Source organism: Nyctereutes procyonoides, unplaced genomic scaffold (assembly GCF_905146905.1).
Source record: "Nyctereutes procyonoides isolate TBG_1078 unplaced genomic scaffold, NYPRO_anot_genome, whole genome shotgun sequence".
NCBI classification, from domain to species: Eukaryota; Metazoa; Chordata; class Mammalia; order Carnivora; family Canidae; genus Nyctereutes; species Nyctereutes procyonoides.
Genome location: NW_026575140.1, coordinates 25,108,823 through 25,131,846, shown reverse-complemented (window position 1 = coordinate 25,131,846; position 23,024 = coordinate 25,108,823). Strand labels below are relative to the sequence as shown.

The window sequence follows — 23,024 nt, the reverse complement described above, 5'->3', positions numbered from 1 at the left end:
AGGCGCGTCGCTCACTTCCTGGGCATCTCCACCTTAGCAACGGTTCCCCGGGCAACCGTCCAAAGACGCCGGGGGACCTGCGTTCCTGCGCTCCGCCAGCACTCCCGCGCTTCGGGCCTCGTTTTCGTTGCTGGCTGGGGTGCTGGGGGTCGGATGAGGACCAGGAGGAGACCCAAGCCCAAGGTGCTGGGGGCCCCGGGCTGGCGGACCAGGTGAGTGATGCCGCGCTCAGGAGGCCGGGAGGCCCGGGGCAGCTGGAGATGTGAAGTCAAGTCAGTCCCACCTTAAGAACCACGTGGAGTTCACAGGCTCCTCGTCACTTCATCCCAGCCCTTTTTCAGTTCGTTCATGAGCTAAGCTTCTAGCTAATAATGAAATGAGAGTTCGTGTAGTGTTGACGTTATTCGTTGGAGAGACTCAGGGCAAGGCTAGGAGAGCCATCATCTCTAGGTCCAATAAGAGAAATGGAATGGCTCCTGGAAATTTTTCGGGGCGGTAGTCGCGCCCAACCAGTGGGCTCAGATCCACATTTGTAGGGGTTTGACTTCTTTGTAAATACTTAGTTGTGAGTCAGGATGTGTAAATGTATGGAATAAATACAAAGAAATATAAGTAATGATGTTAATAGTGTGTTATTAAACACCCATTATTCTTTTGGGGTTATACCACAACTGGAAGTCAATTTTACTGTTTAATACTAAAAGAATACGATTCTCATCAGTAGAGACGTAAAGCCTGCCGACCATTCTGGGAACTAAAGAAACCAACTTACTGTTGCCAGACTGAAGGCCTCAGAGCAGACAGGACAGAGTCTTCCTGCAGTGATTCTGGAAGCGAGTAGAATCAGATCTGGGCCTGCCGGTGAGGCTGGATGCCAGCAGGGAAGAGCCGTCCATAGCCAGAAAGGCATCCTCCCATGGCAGCTCTGATATGGCCACTGACACAGTGCTAAGTGCCATGTCTATGTCTGGCCCCTACCCCAATTCTACATTCTTCTGGATCCTCTAAGACTCTGGGTCAGGTAACATCAAGGTAGGAGCCCGTGATCCCCACAGGGTGACTTGTGCACTTTCCTGTTCTGGGGCATGACACCTTCAAGGTAAGAACTGAGTCCAGCCTTTTTCCCAAGTGTGGGTGACATCTATCTCATTTAGTATAATTGCCAAGTCCTGACACCACAATCCTTCAGAAGTGCCCACCAGGAGAGAGATGCTGCCTGCCTCTGGCTCATCAACTTGCATGGCCAGTTACAACAGAGGTAGATGCACCAAGTTCACCCTCTGAGCCAGGGTCACTCTTGCCCTCTGCAAGCTGCCAGCAGCTCTGGGGAAGGTAAAACCAAGGTGGCCACTGGGGGGACCTCATTTACCAAAGGGGCAAATGCAGCTTCCCACAGGGCAGGGTGGCCCTTCCGCCATCATTGCTGAGACTCAGAGCACAGTGAATAACTATTACCAACTATTTGGGGTGCTTGTTTATTCTTGTAAATCATAGGCATCTACTGTACTGGGGTTTCTATGTCGGTAGTAGGGGCCCCATTCAACCTGCTCCTGAATGGTTCTCTGCTCTTCGCTTCCAATGGAACTGTAGCTGGCTAGAGTCTCTTTAGAGGCTCTAGTGATGATGATCTGTGGAATGGCAAATTTCTTCTTGCTCGACGTTACCTTTACATCAGGTTTCTCTAGAAAGAAGAAAACATCCAGGTATTTAACATGTCTGTGGAAAAGCTCTTCTATAAGGCAGATGATGCCTGTGTTAGGGCCAGAGCAAAAGAATTAGATGTGGTTCAGGAACAGAAGCGGGCAAGGTTGAAAGCAGTCAGAACAGTCCATGAATGTTCTAGAGCTTTAACTGATTGACAGCTCAGCCACGAGGGTGGTGAATCCTCGACACCCTCTTTCAGGGAAGAAAAAGGGAGACACACTTCCACCATCCACTATGGAGAGACTGAGCTGCCAGCCAGCTTGTATGACAGACATAGAAGAAAAGGGAACAGAGAGAAAAGAGGAGACATGGTCTGCCTCAGGGTTGAAGGTTCAGATACACAATTTCCAAAGGATTCTAAATCTACTAAAACAAAACAAAGACAACCTCTCTGTACAGAATTTTATCAATCAGAATGCTGAAGAATTAACATTTCTTCTTTTTTTTAAAAAAGATTTATTTATTGTAGAGAGTGAATACGAACTGGGGGATGGGCAGAGGGCAAGGGAGAGAGAATCCTCAAGACCCCCCCCCCCCCCCCGAGCATGGAGCTCAACACGGGGCTGGATCCCAGGACCCTGAGATCATGACCTCAGGTGAAACCAAGAGTCAGACACTCAACAGACTGAATCAGCCAGGCACCCAAGAATGAACATTTCTGATGTTGGCCACAGCATTTTCTTAAACTTGTTAAGGTTGCAAGGATTGCATAGGACTTGTGAAATGCCAAGTTTGTCAAATGTTACAAAATACATAAGCAGAAGTGCCTTTATGGCTTTCACTGCTACCTCTCCCAGCCTGCTCCCCAGGGTTCCAGGTTGGAGGCACATCCTTTCAGGCCTCTGTTCAAGCACTACAGAGAGGGGTCTTTCTCTCTCTGTGCACATTTGCATGCAGGTAGAGTTAGAATAATCAGTGTCACATATTGGTTACAAAATGCTAGCAGGTTGTCCTATTGCTTTGCAGTGTTCTTTGTTCCCTACTTTAAATACCTCATGAACCCAGCTACCTGGTGACATGTGAATAGTTGCTCTTTCTGTGTCAGACATCATTCTGAGCCTAGAATAATAATGATGGTGAATACCAAGCCACAGCACTTTCTGAAGTAGGTCCTCTTATCACCTCTGTTTACAGATGAAGGAACTGAGGCACAGAGTGGTCATTTGCTCAAGGCGAGTAGTAGAGGGAGATGCTGGGGCCCAGAGCTCTGTCCATCTTCATTGCTGCATCTGCAGCTTTGATTGTTTGAACTACCAATGAATGACCCATGGCCTGCACTAGGACTGGAAGCGTCCTTTGTATTTTTGTCATGAAGTAAAAAACTGCATTTCATATTTTGCATTTAATTTAAATTGGGGTTCTTTTTAAAAAAGATTTTTTAAATTTACATTTATTTATTTATTTATTTATTTATTTATTTATTTATTTTTCATTTATTTATTTATTTATGAGAAAGAGAAAGAGCAGGGAGAGGAGGAGGCAGAGGGAAAAGGAGAGGCAGACTTCCTGCTGAGCAGGGAGCCTGACGTAGGGCTTGATCCCAGGACCCCAAGATCATGGCCTGAGTCAGAGGCAGATGCTTCACTGACTGAGCCACCCAGGTGCTCCTGGAGGGTTCATTTTTGGTATTAATTTAATACACTTTTTAGGGATCCCTGGGTGGCGCAGCGGTTTGGCGCCTGCCTTTGGCCCAGGGCGCGATCCTGGAGACCAGGGGTCGAATCCCACGTCGGGCTCCCAGTGCATGGAGCCTGCTTCTCCCTCTGCCTGTGTCTCTGCCTCCCTCTCTCATTCTGTGTGACTATCATAAATAAAAATTTAAAAAAAAATACACTTTTTATATATTGACTAAAAATCTATGAATATTTGATTTAAAAAATAATACAGGGATCCCTGGGTGGCACAGCGGTTTGGCGCCTGCCTTTGGCCCAGGGCGTGATCCTGGAGACCCGGGATCGAATCCCACGTTGGGCTCCCTGCATGGAGCCTGCTTCTCCCTCTGCCTGTGTCGCTGCCTCTCTCTCTCTCTCTCTCTCTCTCTCTGAGACTATCGTGAATAAATAAAATCTTTAAAAAAATAAAAAATAATACATAATTAAAAATTACCCATGGAGGATTCTTTTCCTTTCAGACATTTCATATGTGCATGTGGAGTTTGATGCATTTAGGATCACACTGTGTCATGGCTGAGATCCATATCTGCACATACAGGGGTGGCAGCCTGTAGTCCATTATCTGGGGTCCCATCCAGTACATAATCATCTCCCTTTAATGAATATAAATGTAGGTTACTTCCAATTTTAATCTTTTTCGAGTGGTGCCATAATTAACATTCTTGCATTTATATATTTACACATTTATGAGGGTTTATCTATTGGGTAAGTTACTAGAAGGGTTTTGGTAAACGTGGCCAAACTTTTTCATAAAGATTATATCAACATATATGTCCACTAAGAATCTGTAAATAGGACACTTCTCTGTACCTTCCCCTAATTCTTGTCAATTTGCTAAATCTTGTCCTATATTATATGAAAATGGAACTATTGGCTCCTGTCTCCACTGGTCACACATCAGCTTCCCTGGGGAGGTTGAGCCTCCTTTTGCTTGTTCATGATCCAGTGGTATTTATTTTCCTTGAATGCATGTCATATTGTTTCCTCATTTTGTACTTTGACCTTTTTTGTATGTGAGAGCTTTTTGTATAGTCAGGAGATTTTACCTTTGTGATCTTATTGCAAATGGTTCCCCTTGCTTTTCAGTTTCTCTTTGTTGCTTTTTAGACAGATAGGCACATCAGTCTTTTCCTTATGGCTCTTAGAGTCTGTCAGAGTGAAAAAGGGTGTTCTCCACACCAAACCAATAAAAACTGTTTTACTTTCTGTTTAATTTTTTGATTCATAAAGAATTCAAGTAAGGATTGAGACAAAAATACTGTTTTCTCAGTTGTCAATTCAGTTGTCCCAGCACCACTGAGTGAACGAATGTCCCTTCGTTGCTCCACATCTTCCACGTGGTGCCTTTATCATGAACTCCCACACGAATGTGTGACAGTGCGTGTCCTCCGCAGCTCATACTGTAGCAGCATGTTTTCACGTCAGTGCTCAATCCCTCTTGCACCTCGATTTTCCAGTTTCCTACTGTGTTTACATTTTTATTTTCCTAGGTGAACTTTAGAATAACTTGCTCAGTTCCCAAAAAGACCTCTGGTGTTTTGATTGTGGTCACTGATTTCATAGATTAAGGGAGAATTAGCATCTTTACAGTTTTGAGGTTTTCTAGTTCAAAAAGACTTCTTTAGAGTTTTAAAACTTCATTTTTAGGGTTCTTGATATCTACTACCTGTACTAGTTTTTCAGTTACTGCTTTAAAAATCACCACAGTGCAACCCAGGTGGCCCAGCGGTTTAGCGCCACCTTCAGCCCAGGGCATGATCCTGGGGACCCGGGATCAAGTCTCACATTGGGCTCCCTGCATAGAGCCTGCTTCTCCCTCTGCCTGTGTCTTTTTTTTTTTTAAGATTTTATTTATTTATTCATAGACAGAGAGAGAGAGAGAGAGAGAGAGAGGCAGAGACACAGGCAGAGGGAGAGGGAGAGGGAGAAGCAGGCTCCATGCAGGGAGCCCGACACGGGACTCGATCCCAGGCCTCCAGGATCACACCCCAGGCTGCAGGTGGCGCCAAACCGCTGCGCCACCGGGGTTGCCCTGTCTCTGTCTCTATCTCTCTCTCTTCTGTATCTCATGAATAAATAAATAAAATCTTAAAAAAAAATAAAAACCACAAATTTAGTGGCTGACTTAGAATAGCATATACATGTATCATCTCAGTTTCTGTCCAGAGTCCAGACAACGTTCCAGCTGTCAGCCATGCTGCACCCTCACCTAGACCCGTGGCCTTCCAAACTCATTCCAGATGCTAGGCTGAAGTCATTTCTTTATGGGTGAAGGGCTGAAGTCCCTATTTTCTTGCTGGCTATTAGCAGGGGATTGGTTGTTCCCAGCTCTTCTCACAGCACGACAACTTCTTAAACAATTTTTTATTTTTTTTAAGATTTTATTTATTTATGAGAGACACAGAGAGAGGTGGGGGGGGGGGCAGAGACACAGGCAGAGGAAGAAGCAGGCTCCATGCAGGGAGCCTGATGTGGGACTCGATCCCGGGACTCCAGGATCACGCCTTGGACCAGAGGCAGGCACTAAACCACTGAGCCACCCAGGGATCCCCAACATTTTTTTTTTAAGATTTTATTTAGAGAGAGAGAGTATGAGATGTAGGAGGGGTAGGGGGAGAAGAAGCAGACTCCTCCTGAGCAGGGAGCTGGACAAAGGGCTCAATCCCAGGACCCTAGGATCATGACCTGAGGTGAAGGCAGACGCTTACCTAACTGAGCCACCAAGGAGCCCCTGTAGTCACTTCTTATATTCTTACCCATCTGGAATTTGAGCATATGGCAGGAGGTTAAAATTCAACTTGAACTTTCTCTCAAAATGTTAAGCAATTTTCCTAGCATAATTTATTGTATAATCCTTCCTTTTGCCACTAACATTTGCTGCAGGGTTTTTTACACACTAATTGCACATATATACTCATAGTAAGCATTTATTTTTGTCCATATTTTCTATTTCATTGATCTATTTTCTTTAAGATTTTATTTTGAGAGTGAGCACAAGCAGGGGTGAGGAGTAGAAGAGGAGAGGGAGATGGAGAAGCAGACTTCCTGCTGAGCAGGGAGCCTGATGCGGGGCTTGATCCAAGGACCCTGGGATCATGACCTGAGCCGAAGGGAGATGCTTCAGGGAGATGTTTCACTGACTGAGCCACGCAGAAGCCCCTCATTGATCTACTATTGTACTGTTAACTATGTTACTTTAATTATTATACATTTTGATACATTTTTAAAAAGATTTTGTTTTTAAATAATCACTACACCCAATGTGAGGTTCAAACAACCCCAAGATCAAGAGTCACATGCTCTACCAACTGAGCCAGACGGGCACCCCAATTTGATGCATTTTTGAACTTTTAATTTTAAAGTTACAAATTCACAGAAAGTTGCAAAAGTACAGAGAAGTCCCATATACCCCCACCCATTTTCACCCAGTGGTTCCAATGGTAACATTTTCTGTACGTACAGGACAACATAACAACACCAAGACCTAGATTTTGGCACAATGTGTGTTCTATGTCATTTTGTACCATGTAAACACCACTAAGATTAAGATACAGAACTATCCCATCACCCCACAGACCTCCTTCTCACTAGAGACCTCAATAGCCACCCCTTTCTCCCCCTGCAACCTCCCCACTCCTCTGCCATCTCTGACCCCTGGCAATGACTGCTGTGTTCTCCCATCTCTATCATTTTGTCACTTGGAGAACATTATAAAAATGGAATCATGCAGCATGTGACCTTTTGAACTTGGCTTTTTTCATTCAGTATATTTTTAGTAGCTGATAAACAAATGTTCCTTAAGTTTCTTTTTTTTCCCCAAAAACTTATTGCAACACACTCTACCTTCAAAAAAATATGGAAATATTCAGACACACATGAAAATAGAATAGTGTAATGAGTACCCGCATATGCATCACTGAGCTTCAATCAATATTTCAATATTTTGTCACCTTGTTCTTTCTCAGTTTTTTTTGAGTATTTTCAAGCAAATCTCAGATATAATTTTACCCATAAATAATGCAATACAAATCTCTACCAAGGATTGTTTTAGCATCACCTCAATAGCCTTGTCACATCTAAGAAAGCTACCATTGATTCCTTATTATCTAATATCCAATTTGATTATTTCAAGAATGACTTAGCCCAGGCTCCCAGTGTATTTAGTCCCTCAAACTTTGTACAGTCCTCTCTGCTCTAGGCTGAATCCACCCAAAAGTCTTGTGTTGAAGGCCTCATCCCCAGTGAAATGGTATTTGGAAGTGAGGCCTTTGGGAGGAGATCAGGTTGGGTTGACGTCATCAGAGTAGAGCCCCCATGATGGGATCAGTGCCCTTACAGGAGGAAGAAGAGACCACAACCCTCTTTCTTCAGCCATGTGAAAACAGCAATTAGATGGCTTTTTGCAAGCCAAGAATGGGTCCTCACAGGAACCAAATCATGGCACCCAGGTTGTAGGACTCCTCAGCCTCTAGGATTATGACAAATAAATGTCTGTTGTTGATGCTGAGTTTGATCTCAACCCTGAGATCATGACCTGAGCCTAAATCAAGAGTCAGACACTTAACTAAGCCACCCAGGTGCCCTCCTGTCATTTATTTGTAGAAAAGTTGGAGTATTTTTCTCAATAGGATTTCCAGCATTTTGGAACTGGCTTATTGCAAATTTGTGGTGTATTAATCTCTATAATGTGTATGTGGATTTTGTAATGAAAAATTTAAGTTATACATAAGTATCGAGACAAGATGATATACCCCATCACACAGCGGCCACAGTTAACACCCATAATCAAATTTTATCTGTGCCCTAGCACTTACCCTCTGTTCTGGTTACTATTGCTGTATAACAACTTACCCCAAACTCTAGGAGCTTAAAACCACGCTTTTATTTTCTCACAATTTTAAGGGTCAGGAATTCAGAATAGGCTTAACCAGGCAGCTATCACTTATGGTCCCTAGGTGGCTACAGTTGGATGTTGTCTGGAGCTGCAGTCCTCTGAAGGCTCAACCAGGCTGGACATGCGAGACTGCCACTCATAGGGCTTGTCACTAATGCTGCTGCTACATGATGTCTTGTGGCTCAGCTGGGAAGACTCAAAGGCCTGGGGCTAGAATCACCTAAAGGTTTGTTCACTCACAAGTCTGACACGGGCTGGAAGAGCTTAGAGACCAGGACTGCTGACTGCAGCACCTCCACATGGCCTCCCCAGGTGGCTGAGCTTCTTCACAGCGTGACGTGATGTGGCATGCCACTCAGGGTTCCAAGCACCAACCTGTGTTCCAGTGTGCAAGGCAGGACGGCATCGCCTTCCATGGCCCTGCCTCAAACCACTTTCACCACATTCTATTGGTTACAAGAAAATGTCAAACTTGCAGCCATTTAAGGAGAGAGGGTAGAGACTCCAGCTGGGAGGAGCATCAAGGCCACACGGTAGAACAGGAGGGATAGGAGCTGTGGCTGTCTTTGGAAAATATCCTCATCCACACTATACGTGTTCACTTTACAGCAAATCTCAGATACCACCTCCATTAATCCCATTGATTTGTACTTTAATATTTTGGGTGCAGTTCTAAGAGACAAGGGCTTGTGTATATTCCATGCTTTTTGATGCACAATTCACACAAGATAAAATGCACAATTCTTAAAATGTTCAGCTCGATGAGTTCACAATTGTATGAACCTTTTTAATTACCCAAACAAGCAGCAGAACTTTCTATCACCTTATGGAATCCTCCAGTCAGCTAGCCTCCCCCTCCCCAGCCTCAGCAAGAACTTTCTGATTTCTATCCCACAGTAGTAAGACCTACCTTTATTAATTATGTAATGCACGGAATGTTTGACTCATCAGGACTCTCCATTTCTCTAAGACTTTTATGGTATTAGGTTAATTGAAGGAAACTTTAACTTCCAAAAACTCTACCTCTTCCAAATCTAATAGGGAAATTCTTTAGCTTTAAAACCCAAATGTGAGAGGGGATGCTTTTGCCCAATTTAGATGTTCTACTTGGCAGACCATGTGTATGTCTTCACTTCTGATTGCTGGATTGTGCTCTCTGCAAGGCCACCAAGACCAGTGGCTTGCCTTATTCAGTGGAGTCCTCAACCTCCATTGTTGCAAAGAGATTGGGTTTACTCAATCTCTTTGCAACATTTAACACTGTTGACTGGGGCAGCCCTGATGGCGCAGTGGTTTAGCGCCGCCTGCAGCTCAGGGTGTGATCCTGGAGGCCCGGGATTGAGTCCTAGGTCGGGCTCCTTGCATGGAGCCTGCTTCTGCTTCTCCCTCTGCCTGTCTCTCTCTCTCTCTCTCTGTTTCTCATGAATAAATAAATCTTAAAAAAAAAAACAAAAAAACAACACTGTTGACTATTTTATCTTTTTTTTAAAAGATTGTTTATTACCTTTTTAAACAGCTTTGTTACATTATAATTTATGTACCATTGGTTTAAAGCATAGCATTCAATGATTTTTAGTAAACTTTCAGAGTTGGGCACCCATTGATCCAGTTTTAAGAACATTTCTGTCACCTTCAGAAGACCTCTTCTGCCCATTTGTGGCTAATCCCTGTTCCCTTTAGTCTAGGCTTCCCTTTATATCAATTTGCCTTTTCTGGACATTTCATATAAATGGAATACTAATAGCTGTGGTCTTTATGTCTGCCTTCTCTCACTGGAGTATCTTGATTTGGGGGCGTCTTCATGATGCAGCATGTCAGTAGCTTGCTCTTTGTTATTGCTGGGATGTCCCTTCTATGAAAGAACCACACCCTTCACCTTCTTTCTTGGAAGTCCATCCTCTCTCTTGCTCTCTGACTTTTCTTCTCTAGTCCAACTTGTCTCTACCCTCTGGAATGAGGGTGTGACAGATGCTGTGCCTCTCCAGCAGGCACCCTCCCTGCCCACACCTTCTGGTAGAGGTCCAGCACCAGAATTTTCACATCTGAGTCCATCCTAGCAATGCTGGACAAGTGAGGCCTAGCAGGGGAAGGTTTTCCTTGCAAGAACAGCAGCATCTCATGTCTGCATGGGACACCTAGAGCTCTCTGGGGACTGTGGATACTGAGGGTGGCAAAGCGTAGACCCAAACAGTCCTTGCTGAGCAAGCCACCCTGAGTGCCCCTCTCTGATCCTTTATTTGGGAGACCTTGAACCCATTGTTGGGAGCGGTCCCGCGGTGCGAGGCAAGGTTCCAAGTTGAGCCAAAGCTCCTTGTTGTCCCTAGCCAACCCACAGTCCTGTGGTGCGAGGCAAGGTTCCAAGTTGAGCCAAAGCTCCTGTTGTCCCTGGCCAACCCGCAGTCCTGCGGTGCGAGGCAGGGTTCCGGGTTGAGCAAAGGCTCCTTGTCATACCTGGCCAACCCGCTGGGACTGCACCTAGCTCTTCCCCCTTATGGAAGTAAAAGTACATATTTGCTTCTCCTTTAAAATGTTATCGAGACAAGTTCCCATAAAGTAAGCAAGGAGGTGGCCTGACACATGACCGCCTTGGCAGACATTACTTAATAACAAACCTCACTGTTTAGTCTAAATGTGGCATTCATGCTCTATTGCTTAAAACAAGTAACAGGTGTGTAGTTTTTAAAAACAATGTATGTTTGTGCGCGAGATGTACTTCTCCTTAAAGAAATAGGCCGCCTGCTTACGGAGGCTATATAAACTCTACATGCAAAAATAAAGCTTGTCCATTGTGGCCATCAGCTGCATGGAACCTCCTATCCCATGAACTTTTAGTTTCTTGTTTATTTCTCATCCCCTTGCCCTCGGTTCCTGAATCCGGACCTTCTCGCGCCGGCCGCGACAACCCATCAGCAGGGAAACCATATCTTGTTAGCTGTTTTGTGGCTTGCAGCCAGAAGCTCCCAACAGACTGGTAGCATTAGCATTCTCCACATCTCCTCCCCAGGACTCTGGCCCTTCCTGCAGCCTTCCACTCTTAAGGGCTGACACATCAGGATCTGAAGTCCAGGCCTTGCTCCCAAGCCCAAGAGCCTCGTTTGAAAGGGTGTCTGCCCTTGAGGGCTCACAGGTGCCTCACTCTGAGCCTGCCTCTCTCCTCGCCAGGCCCACATTGCTCCTGACCATTCTTGTCACGGTCAGGGTCTGCTGGTTCCACCTCCTGGATCTTTTTGGGATTCCTGCTGCCAGGGCCTCATTAGTTCCTCCTCGGTGGCAGCATTAGGCCTACCACAGGTCCCCTCTACTGGAGAACGTTTCCAAGGCACCAACCCCATCACACCTCCCTTGTTGCTATTACTTAACAGTTCCATTTCCACAAGGCAGGTGCCAAACAGACGAAAGGCTTCCTACTCCGCTGCTTCTGTGGCCTCACCCTCCTCCCCATCCGCGAGCGTCCGGCCAGGGGGCTGTCCGCCGAGTGGAAGCCCTAGGGTCCCTGCGCCCCAGCACGGTGCTCCTAGCCCTTCTTACACGCCTGCTCCAGACTCGAGTGGCCTTCCGAGCTTCTGCTTCGGCGAGAGGGCCGTGGAGGGAGCAGCCGTGCCCATAGCAGTGCACGGGGCCAAGCCCGACCCCCGGCACTCCTATCCCCGCCGCGCACGGCCTACCTTCCACTTCGGACGAGGAAGGTCGCAGCCGCTTGGGTGCCCCTCTCTTCCCTGGGAAGCTGTCTGCAGGCCTGCTGTCCGGAGGTTTCTCGAGTTCCTGAGATTGCCTGTCCATCGACCTCTCCCTAGCCTTCGCCACGGAGTGCCCGCGCCCCTTCTCCCCTGAAACACACGGACGAGGAGTCAGCCCTGCCGGCTCCCCGAGGCTGCGCGGGCGTCTCCAGGGGCGAGTACGCGGGGAGGCGCCGGCGCTCCGTTACCTTTCCTAGATTTGTGTTTGCTTTTGGAAAGTCCCATAAGTGAGCCCACTGCCCCAGCCGGCAAACCTGGCCCCTGGCCCCCCGGCCCCCCGGCCCTCCGACCCTCCGGCCCTCCAGCCCTTCGCCCCTCCGCGGGCGCGCAGCCCGAGTGACTCACAGAGGCTCCCGCAGCCGGGCGGCGCGGGTCGTCACCGCAACGCCTCCCGCCCGCGGGACCAGCGACGTGCTCTCGCGAGAGCCGCGCGCGCCGGAAGTGGGGACGACCCCGGAAGTTCCCGCGGGGCGGAACTGGTCGGGGCGATCAACTCGGCTGCCGCGGGGAGTCTGTTAGTCCGTTTCGGGGGGGCCTGCTGCTGCCGGACCGGCCATGGACGGTAGGAGACCCCGCCCGTCGGGGGAGGGCGGGCCCCGCGGACCTCGGTCAGAGACCCCGGACCCCGATCCTCACCCTCCATGCCGGACCCTCACCCCCTTCCCCAAGCTCCTCAGCGTCCAGCCCCCGCCCCACCCCCAGCTCCTGGACCGACGACAGACATCGGCCTTTGGGGCCCTGGGGGTCAGGTCAGAGGGCATCCCCGTCCCCAGGATACCACTACACGACAGTAAGAAGAGCCCAGGCAGAAAGCACCTGCCGTGTGCCAGGCCTCCCTGACAGCAGCTCTTAGCGGTTGGAGCTTGATGTCCCCTCCTGCACACGGGGACGCAGCTGGAGGTCTGGCTCCCAGCGTTGGCGCCACCGCCTGCTGCACCTCCTGTGCCCCGCTCTGGACACCAGGAACAGAAGGGGGCGTCATACGGTCGGGTACCTACCTTTGCTAGGATGATCGGGGACTGCTGGGGTGCACAGGTTCTGAAGATCCCTTTGGGAAAAGTAGAGAGCTGTACAACCACGTCGTTGTCCGGAAAGACACCCTGTATCCCTTGCCTCAGACAAGATGAAGTACTCCCTCCCACGTCTGCACCCCCTGCATCCCGCACTGCACATGTCCACACCCCCAGCACACCTATCCTCACCCCTGCACCCCCCAGCTCACCTGTCCACACCCCCTGCACCCCACACCTGTCCATACCCCTCCAAGCCCACAGCCCCCACTGCACATATCCGCACCCCCACACCTGTCCACATCCTTGCACCCCATGAAGACACATGTCTGCACTCCCCCCAAGGCCACATCCCTCACCACACCTGTCTGCACCCCTCCACACACATCTCTACACTCCGCCTGCACTCCCCCACCACACATGTTGGGTTTTGCTCCACAGTTTCTCAGCTCTCTGGGGGGGCGGGAGGGAGGGTGAATTTCTTTTGGCGGTTTCACTTTTTTCCAGGGTTAGGTTTTGTCTTAACAGCTCTCTGCTATTCAGTGGCAGAGATTCTGCCACTCTAGATGAGAAAGCCGAGGCAGGGAGAGACAGTGATTATGTCACACTGCCAGCTAGAGACTCGGAGCCACACCTTGTTTTCCCTGTGGGAGGCACTCTGCCTGCCACCTGTGTCAGGTTAGGTCTGATTTGCAGATTGCACAGCTGACTTTGGCCTTCACCAGGGCACAACCAGGCCATCCCTGAAACCCATAGTGGGCTCTCAGCTGGGGACCTAGATTTGCATTTGTGAATGCTCTGCACCCTGACTCTGGATACAGGATTTTGTTTCTTCATTCTGGGCTAGTGAAACCCTTTCAGATATTCTTCACATTTAAAAATGTGAATAAATTGAGATTTAAACGTGAATCTGGATCTTCCTGCCTCTTGAGTTTCGGTGAGTGAGTAGCAAGTGTAGCTGTCAGGAGAATTATCTATACTCTCCAGTCTCTTTGAATCTTCCACGAGGGACAGGAAGGCACCCAAGCCAGATTTGAAAGCTCAGACATGCCAGCTGCCATGGAAGTTGGTCTCTGTGGGTCACATCTTTGATATCAGAGGAGTCATCTTCTTGCTACTTAAACTCATTTACTTTGGGGGAGAAAGAGTATAGAAAATTTAGATTGCCCACTACCGAACTTTATTAAATGAGGAAAGAATCTTAAGGGCCTTTGTGAAGTTGTCTTAATTACAAAGCACCCACTCGGATTTTTACTGTGGGCCATGTGCTGTGTCCATGACCTCACATGTCTGTACACTAACCCTTGGTCAGCTAGTGCTCCCTGGTATTACCTATAGGGTCGGATGTTAGGGAGCCTCTACATTTGCCCAAACCAGTCTGGCTGACAAGGGAGCAGAACTGGTACCCTCGTTCATCTCCTGCCTCCCTGAAGGCCCCATCTGTGCCTGCGTCCTGTTCCAGCTCTTTCTGTCTAGGAGGGTCTTTGTGGCCCTATCTTTTTGTTAGACATGCCACCTGTCACAGTTGAAATCCTCAAACCCTCTCTTTTCTTTGCAGATACCCTGTTCCAGTTGAAGGTATGTGATGAATGACCTTTCACCCCCACCCTGCCTTGGTGGTCAACAAATGAGGACAAATGGTGTCTGTCGTGCACAGAGGAACAGATTATAAATCGGAAGATTCTGCACAGTGCTCTTCCAGTCTGATGACAGACAGGGGGTTATTGAGTTGGCTTGATGGCATATTAATCCTTTCCTTGTCTTGGGCTAAGCAGAATCGGGTCGTGTGGGCTCATCCACGAGAGAGGGAGCATGCTGTCTTTAGGAAACAAAGCTTGGGTGTTCGCTGCATCCCTTGATGTTTCACTAGGCATTTAAATCTGTGCTTTTAAGTTCGTTAAAATCATGTTGAAGGAGAGCATTCTGAGCAACTGAGCATGCCTCTGATAATTAATCCAGGGTAAGCGTCTGCCACATTTCCCTCAAATGCCTCCGTAGTTAACCGTCCCTGGTTAGTTCTGTAAGACTGGGCAGGAGTGATGTGCCCACGCTGCTAACCGTAGCTCATCACCCTGGGTTTGCAGTGGAGAGGAAGGGCGGGGAACACCAGGACACCCCAGGCACTTTGTTCAACAAGCTTCCACCTTGTGGAAGATGCTCAGGGCCAGATTCCCAGGTCAGGAAAATCTGGGTTTTTCCCTGAAGGAATGTAGGAGTGTGAGGTAGGCAGACAAGAAGCACCTTCTGTGTGACAGAAAGTCCTAGGTGAGGGCAGGGTATCCTCCAAGCAGGCAGGTTTTGGCAGGGAAGCTATGTGGGATTCTGGAAGGTTTCTCTTTCACTTGGGTTTGTTTCTTTTTTGTAATTTGAGAGACAGAAAGAGAGAGAGAGAGAGAGAGTGAGCATGTGCGCATGCATGAGCAGGGGGGAGGGGCAGAGGGAGAAGCAGACTCCCTGCTGAGCAGGAGGTGGATACTAGACTCTATGCTAGAGTGCATGACTCAGTCCAGGCACCCTGGGATCATGACCTGAGCCGAAAGCAAATGCTTCACCGACTGAGACACCCATGAGTTATTTTTTTCTGTTTTTAAAATTAATGTATTATCATTTATTTGAGCAGAGGGAAAGGCTGACTCCCTGCAGAACAGAGCAGGGAGCCCATCACTTGGGTTGTCTGAGCATTCTCTCCTGTGGGCTTCCTGGTCATCAAATGAGTCCTCTTTGGGGAGCTACAGGGCCACTCTGACCAGGCCCGAGAGCATGCACTGCCCAGCAGCCCCTTACAGACACACTGTTCTGTGAAGAGAACACTTTGAGGTGTATGTTCATTGGGAATTCCGTATTACCGCTTGGGGTACCCTGAAACAGATTCTGTTGAGTTTTTTTCCAAAAGATGAAAATCTGTAAGTATAGGCACCTGGGCGGCTCAGTCAGTTAAGTGTCTGACTCTTGATTTCAGCACAGATTGTGATCCCAGGGTCCTGAGTTCAAGCCTTGCATCCAACTCTGTGTTCAGTGGAGAGTCTGCTTGAGATTCTCTCTGTTCCTCTCCTGTGCTCATCACTGTCTCTCATGGATAAATAAATCTTTTAACGAAAAAAGATCCAGAAGTAGTAGTGATTGTGTTAGTTTTTTTTCTTTTGTTTTGTTTTTTAGATTTTATTTATTTATTCATGGCAGACATAGGCAGAGGGAGAAGCAGGCTCCCCACAGGGAGCCCAATGCGGGACCTGATTCTGGGACCTCAGGATCACGCCCTGAGTGTAAGGCAGATGCTCAACCTCTGAGCCACCCAGGTGTCCCGAGTTGGCTTTTCTTTTAAAGATTTTATTTATTCACGAGAGAGAGAGAGAGAGAGAGCATGAGCAGGGGGCAGAGGGAGAAGCAGACTCTCTGCTGACCAGGGAGCCCAGGGAGGGGCTTGATCCCATGACCTTGAGATCACAACCTGAGCCAAAGACCAACGCTTAACCATCTAAGCCCAGGTGCCCCGTGTGAGTTGGCTTTTTAACTTTCCACTCTATGGGAGAATTTGGATTACGGTGCTCTGGGATAGGACATTTTAGGAAACCCTCACAGCCCTCCTGTCCCCTGAGCCTCAGAGACCCAGTAGCCTCCTCCATGCAGCCCTAGGCCATGAGGATGCTGGCGGGCTGGGCACCTTCTGTGTATGGGGCAGGGGGTGCTGAGGAGGGTGGGGAGGGTGCTGAAGGGCAGGCCGCGTGCATCTAACCTGAGTGTCCTGCTTTTGCTCAGTTCACAGCAAAGCAGCTAGAGAAGCTGGCCAAGAAGGCAGAAAAGGACTCCAAGGCAGAGCAGGCCAAGGTGAAGAAGGTGAGGTTGCACCATGTCCAGGCCGTGTGCTGTTCTCATGTTCCTTGTTTCTGTTGCTTCTTTTGCATTGTTCTGGTATCTTCCTTTTGTGTGAGGTATGCCCCACGACTCTGGCCATGGGTGTTCTCCCAGGAGGCTGCTTGGGGCCTGTGGTGGCTCCTCCCTGCCCACTGAGGGCGTCCGGAGCCAAAGGACCATGCGTTGCCTTTCCTTATTTCATTGAACATCTGAGCGTTTAATCACTTTCAGAGTTCTGAACCTGTATGGGACGTGGCTTCCAGCCATCCTTGCAATGACCCTGCCCATACCTCAGGCAGGTGGGAAGGTCTGGCTGTTGCACGGGTGGACTGGCTCCTGGGGTTTGGGGTTAGGGTTTGGTAACCCCTCACCCCAGGGCAGAAGGAAAACCAGAGAGCTGTGTCCAGTTGGCTCCTTTGTCCTCATGGCCCTACCCACTTTGCTGCTCTGGTTTTTGTGAGCTCGTGTGGTATAGGCGCTGAAGAGACTGAAGGGAGTGCCAGGCCTGGGGGGGTGGGGGCAGGAGGTGGTGTCCCATGGCCAGCTCTCTGTGCAGCCCCCAGCATGGCTGGTCTGGTGCCCTGCCCGGACACCCTCGCTCCTGAACAGGCCAGGGGCCTGGCATTTCTGCATTTGCACGAAGCTAGCAGGTCTCACCCTAGGAAAAGCCAGGACCAGGCCCCTGAACGGGCCAGGTGGAGGTGGGACAAACAGCCATGTTGTCCCAACTGGCACTCCTCCTGAATTTCAGGCCCTCCAGCAGAAGAACGTAGAATGTGCCCGTGTGTACGCTGAGAACGCCATCCGCAAGAAGAATGAAGGCGTGAACTGGCTCCGTATGGCATCCCGTGTGGATGCAGTGGCTTCCAAGGTGCAGACGGCCGTGACCATGAAGGGGGTGAGTGCTCGTGCCCAGGGTCACATGGCGGAGTGGAGGAGCCTGGCTAGGCAGGGGGAGCCGTGCAGGACCCTGTCGGAGGTAGTGAAAGTGGAGATTCCCTCCATACCATAATGGCGGCACCAAAGGACAAGACAAAGCATCCTCAGATTTTTCTTCACTGGCCAAGGCATGGGTCTCCTGTCTGTTGTTTAGCAGACAGCATTTCCCGGAGAGTGCAGAGGGCCCATCTTCGGTGGGGGACATCTCTTCATTTTCTCCTGTGCCAGGTGACCAAGAACATGGCCCAGGTGACCAAAGCCCTGGACAGGGCGCTAAGCACCATGGACTTGCAGAAGGTCTCTGCGGTGATGGACAGGTTCGAGCAACAGGTTCAGAACTTGGATGTGCATACAGCGGTACGTGGCCTGTGGTCTTGGGTGGCTTACGTGGCTGGCCCCACACACGTTCCCCCACTGGTCTCCCTATGGGGGCCACCTCCAGAGCGCCTGATGCTTGTGGGGTCTGGACCAGCACACAGAGGTCTAGCAGATAAGAGGGAGGCCCAGGGGCCTGAGCGCTGGAGAAAGTGCCCTGAGAGAGAGTAGTGGGGTGGTCTGGTGCGGGTGGAGGGAGTGAGCCCAAAGCATGGTTGAGGTGGGTGGCCAGAAACGGGGCCACTGCAGCGGCTGCAGTGGCGTCCCAGAGCCTGCACCCACCTGCCCAGAACATGACCCCCAGGTGATGGAGGACTCCATGAGCTCGGCCACCACACTGACCACGCCGCAGGAACAGGTGGATAGCCTCATCATGCAGATCGCTGAGGAGAACGGCCTGGAGGTCCTGGACCAGCTCAACCAGCTGCCTGAGGGCGCCTCTGCCGTGGGCGAGAGCTCCGTGCGCAGCCAAGAGGACCAGCTGTCTCGGAGGTGGGCTCAGTGCCCCAGACGTTGGGCTCTTCACCCTGGGCTCTGACCCTGTGGTTGTGGGGGAAGGAGGCGCATACAGCCTCGAGAGGAGAGCTTGTGTGGGGAGCTCTGGCCCAGGGGTGCCATTCCTTCCAAGGAGGGCCTGCCCAAGGCCCAGTCCAGGCTCCATCTGAGGGCCTCTCTCCCTTGCTCCTTGTCCAGTGTCTGTGTCGTGTGTCAGCTATGGCACTCAGACACTTGTCATTGGTTCACTGTAGGAAAATAAGTTTTTACTCTACTGCTGTTCCCCAGGTTTCTCCTGTCAGGACAGCCTCTCAGAGCTGAGATAGAGAGGACAGGGTTGTAGTCTCCAGCACAAGATGCCAATCCAGATCTTGTGCTGGAGTGCACAGCAGTGCTGAGGCACCTCTGCCCTCGCCCTCATAGGGGTTGTGTCGTTGATTTGCAGGTTGGCCGCCCTGAGAAACTAGCCGAGCCCTCCTGCAGTGCCCTGCTTCCCTGGCCGTGACGTGTGGGAAGGGCCGGGGAGGAGGCCTCCATCTCTGTCCCCACGCCTCTTGCCTTTCCGCACACCCTGCTGTGCGGCCCTTCCCTCCACGCCTGGGGATTGTCCCTCTTAGCGTAGATGGTGGCTCTGTGTCCTGGTGGGTGAGTTTGCACACACTTCTGACTTCTGTGGGTTATTTCTGTGACTGTGGACTGACCAGCTTGGGGTTCTGCAGGCCCCCCTCTCTCCCCCACCCTCTGAGAAGTTGACGGGGACTGACCAGTGGATGCCATGTGGGCCACGGGGGCCTTCAGAGTCCGTGTAATGGCAGATGTGCTGCTAGTGGCCAGCCAGTGGGGTCAGCGCTGCTTCCGGTGGCCAGGAAGCACCTGGAGGCCAGCTGGCTGAGCCCTACTAGGGATCCCCAGCAGCAGGTGCCATGCTCCAATCCAGGCAGGCCCACCCGCAGGGACCCATCTTCGTTCCACTGCTGCCTTGGAAGGGCCTGGGGCCCCACAGGATGTGCTGTGTGTCCTCTGGGAACTCAGGGTGTGCACTGAGGTCCCTCCCAGCAAGGAGCATGGGGTCTTACACCCCTGCTGGGGGTGCTGGGTCTGTGTCATCCTCCCTATACTGTAGATAATGGGTGCCTCCCCCCGACTGGTCTCCCCTCCTTCCACGTGGGCTCACACCGTTTAATCTGGAAGCCAGAGGGGGTCACCAGATCTCAGAGAGGTGCCCCCAGCAGGGCCAGTTTTGGAGTAGCCGTGGCAGCCACAGTTGAGCAGCTAGCAGCCAGCTCCTCCCAGTGATTTTCTGGGAGCCGTTTCCGTTTTTCATTTCTTGAAGTTTACTTTGTTTTCTTGAAGCTTCCAGGGTTTTTTGTTTTATTGCCAAAATAGAAGGAGCAGACAGCAGATGGGGAACACTGGGCCCCAGGCCCCTCATTGGTGTGAGCTGGTGAGAACTTCATGGTTGGTACTGAGCCGGGCCCAGCTCCGTGCACAGCTGACCGCCCGACCAGCCCTTCTCAGAGGCTTCCTGCCACTCCCCAGTCTGTCCTCACACCAGTGATGCTTGTGAACAGAGATGTTGGAGACCTTTACCATGACTTTGCTACATTTGATTCTTCTGGACTTGGTTGTCCCTGGGTGTCCTGTGTGGTCAGTTGTGTTTGAGCAGCCTTGACACTCTAGACTGTGGTGTGAGACCCCAGAGGGAGGGTCAGAGTGCTGTCTGGCTTTTCTTCCACAATGCCGGCCTCGCCTTACTCCCTGGCTGTGGTCGCTCAGGGCGCCACACGCTGGGGGTTCAGAGAAGACCCCGACTGCCCTGGTGCTCACTGGGCACCAAGCTCCATGGCTGTGGCTCATCAAAGAGCAGTGGGCATGTTTGCCCGTTTTCCTAAAATGCTATTGTGAGTAAACACATTGATCCCTGAGAACTTTGTCTGGCTTTGCTTTAATGGCCTTGGGTAGAGTGGGGAGCTGTAGGTGGGACCCTCCATATGGCTCTCCCACCCCTGTGCAAGAGGCCGACGAGTGGTACCTGGCAGAGGAGCAGGTGGGGTGGGTGGTATGAGGTATGCATGTTCTCAGGCCCCACCCCACAGAGTTGGAATCTGAAGTTTTAAGTTTTCTTTTTAAGTTTTTACCTTGAAATAATTTTAAACATACATAAAAGTTGCAACTTGTGTGCATTCTATAGTTATATATTTGTGTACACCAGCACCCTCCACATCCACTTCTAGTTAACCGTATGTAACTGGCTAAGTCGGGAAACCACCCTGATGTTCTTTACTTGCAGTGCCTCCATTCTTCCAGCCTGGACAGTCCCTCTCATTTGTCTTTGTCACCTGGATGGTCTTTTTTCTTAAGGGTTAGAGAAAATGAGCGTGCGTGAGCCAGAGAGAGGTGGGGCAGAGGAGAGGGCAAGGGAGAACCCCAAGCAGGCTCCACATCCAGCGCAGAGACTGACACGGGGCTCCATCCACAACCCTGAGATAAGGACCAGAGCTGAGATGAAGAGTCAGACGCTGAACTTTTGAGGCCCCCAGGCCCCTGACATGGATGGCCTTGAGGCATGCTGGCTAGTTATTTGGCAGCCTGCCTTTCCACTCAGGCTGTGGTGACATTTTCACACAAGGGCGTTGAGGTCAGCTATTGGCAAGCATCCCCATGCTCAAAGCTAGGTGCATGGTGTTGCCGGTTGTTCCCCTGGTGGGGGTGGTGTGGGCCAGGCATCTCCCCTGTGACGTTGTGTTTTCCTCCTCTGTGGAGTATCTTGTGGGGAGCAATTTTAAGACTGCCAGCGTCACCTACAGGGCTCTTGTACTCGGCACTGATGCTTGTGCTCCTTGGTGAATCTTCCAGGTAACAGTATTTGTGGTGATTTCCTATTTGTGGTTCTGTTTGAAGGAAGAGTTTCTTCTTTGCACTTACTGTGTTATATCTGTGTCAGAGCGGACCTGTGGGTATTTCTGCTCTGTGTGGACCAGACGCAGGTCTACCCTAAAGAGGCTCAATCTCACCACCCCTCTCCTCACTGGCAGCAGAACCTGCCTCTCCTCAATCCCCCTCTCCCCAATCCCTGCCCCTTTGTCTCTACACAAAGCTCTTGGAACTGCTATTGGCCCCCAGCTGAGCAGAGGACACCATGCGTGGTCCTCCCTTGGCCTCCCATTCTCATCCACACTGCTTCCCACATCTTTGTGTCCCCCTGGTGCAATGATCTGCTGCTCTTCTATTGTGGGTGCTCCCATCTTGCTGGGCCTTGATTTGGTGTTTGAATGTGTGAAATGTGATGGAGGCTTAGATTTGGACCCCTCGGCCTCCACCTGCCCACTGGCTGGGAAAGGGTTCCCTGGACTCCACGGCAGGCACCCCCACCACCCAGGACCCTTGCACCTGCACACATCTGCGTGTGCATCCGGCCAGGAGAGGGGTGGCCCATCCCCCCACCCCTACCCCAGGACCCCCCCCCCCCCCCCCCCCCCCCGGTTTCCCTCACTCAAGAAAGGTCTCGAGCTTGGAACAAGGTTGAGCGGAAATGGAAATAAGCTGTAGCAGGACAAATGGAGAGTAGATAGCAGAGAGCTGCCTGGGACCAGATGGGTTTCTGGGTGGCACCCACGGCTATGGCCTGTCTCTGGTGTGATGAGGGTTATTTCAAACCTTGAAAAAATGCTTCCACCTAGCAAATTTGGTGTGCTACCTCCGCAACCCACCAGAGGGCCCCTTCCAGCAGTCTCCGCCAGAAAATCCTGTGGCTGCCTGAAGGCTTTCTGGTGGCTGATGGGGCCAAATCAGGGAGGAACCTTTACTTGCTATTTTTTCCTTTAATGTTAAATTGACCCAAAGTGATCAGCAAATACCCAGCAGTGTCCCTTCTGGTCATGTCAGATCAGCCTGGGAATGAGAGGCAGGGACCCTCACGGGGGCTGGGGGGGCCAGGCAGGCTGTCCAGTTTCAGGTGGGGGCTGTGCAGGGCTGGCTGTTCCTTTGCGGGCATTTTGGGCCCAGGGCATCTGGGCAGGGGAGCTCCTCCCTCACTATTAAAGCCTGTGCCTGTCCACATGGGGTGTTCCCAGAGGCTCTGGTCTAGAAAGGGGGTAGCAGGGCCAGGGGGCAGATGTGAACACATGTGTGTGCATGAGGATCTGGGGAGGGGTGTGGGCACATGTGTGTGCATGAGGATGTGGAAGGGGTGTGAACACATGTGTGCATGAGGATGTGGGAGGGGTTTGCATACGTGTATGCATAAGCATAGGCTTTTGTACACATGCATGTGTACACATGTAAAGGTGTGCCTTCCTGCAGGTGTGTGTGTACCTGGGAAGGGGGCACCAGGAGCCTAGACTGA

At 50.5% G+C, this 23,024-nt stretch overlaps 2 protein-coding genes across 3 annotated transcripts; one reads left to right on the top strand and one right to left on the bottom strand.

Moving 5' to 3' along the window:
- Positions 1 to 1,459: 1,459 nt before the first annotated feature.
- SPATA33 (spermatogenesis associated 33) lies at positions 1,460 to 12,245 on the bottom strand. Of its 2 annotated transcripts, XM_055307111.1 has the most exons (3): positions 11,937 to 12,245; positions 3,811 to 3,970; positions 1,460 to 1,681 (listed from the first exon to the last, which is right to left on the bottom strand). In XM_055307111.1, exons 2-3 carry the CDS (start codon positions 3,866 to 3,868, stop codon positions 1,476 to 1,478), a joined length of 264 nt encoding a protein of 87 aa, XP_055163086.1. In that variant the 5' UTR covers positions 3,869 to 3,970; positions 11,937 to 12,245; the 3' UTR covers positions 1,460 to 1,475. The 2 variants fall into 2 exon arrangements, with proteins under 2 accessions (XP_055163086.1, XP_055163085.1); XM_055307110.1 differs by lacking the exon at positions 3,811 to 3,970.
- A 216-nt stretch (positions 12,246 to 12,461) lies between these two features.
- CHMP1A (charged multivesicular body protein 1A) lies at positions 12,462 to 20,607 on the top strand. The gene is made up of 7 exons (XM_055307106.1): positions 12,462 to 12,570; positions 14,577 to 14,596; positions 16,775 to 16,852; positions 17,622 to 17,768; positions 18,038 to 18,166; positions 18,489 to 18,676; positions 19,125 to 20,607. Exons 1-7 carry the CDS (start codon positions 12,564 to 12,566, stop codon positions 19,144 to 19,146), a joined length of 591 nt encoding a protein of 196 aa, XP_055163081.1. The 5' UTR covers positions 12,462 to 12,563; the 3' UTR covers positions 19,147 to 20,607.
- Positions 20,608 to 23,024: the final 2,417 nt, after the last annotated feature.

Coding starts and splice junctions, on each gene's coding strand:
- SPATA33 (XM_055307110.1), bottom strand. CDS start 12,051: ATGGACAGGCAATCTCAGGAACTCGAGAAACCTCCGGACAGCAGGCCT. Junction 1,682..11,936: donor TTCCTCGTCCGAAGTGGAAG/GTAGGCCGTGCG, acceptor TCTTCTTTCTAG/AGAAACCTGATGTAAAGGTA.
- CHMP1A (XM_055307106.1), top strand. Junction 17,769..18,037: donor CGGCCGTGACCATGAAGGGG/GTGAGTGCTCGT, acceptor CTCCTGTGCCAG/GTGACCAAGAACATGGCCCA. Junction 18,167..18,488: donor ACTTGGATGTGCATACAGCG/GTACGTGGCCTG, acceptor CATGACCCCCAG/GTGATGGAGGACTCCATGAG.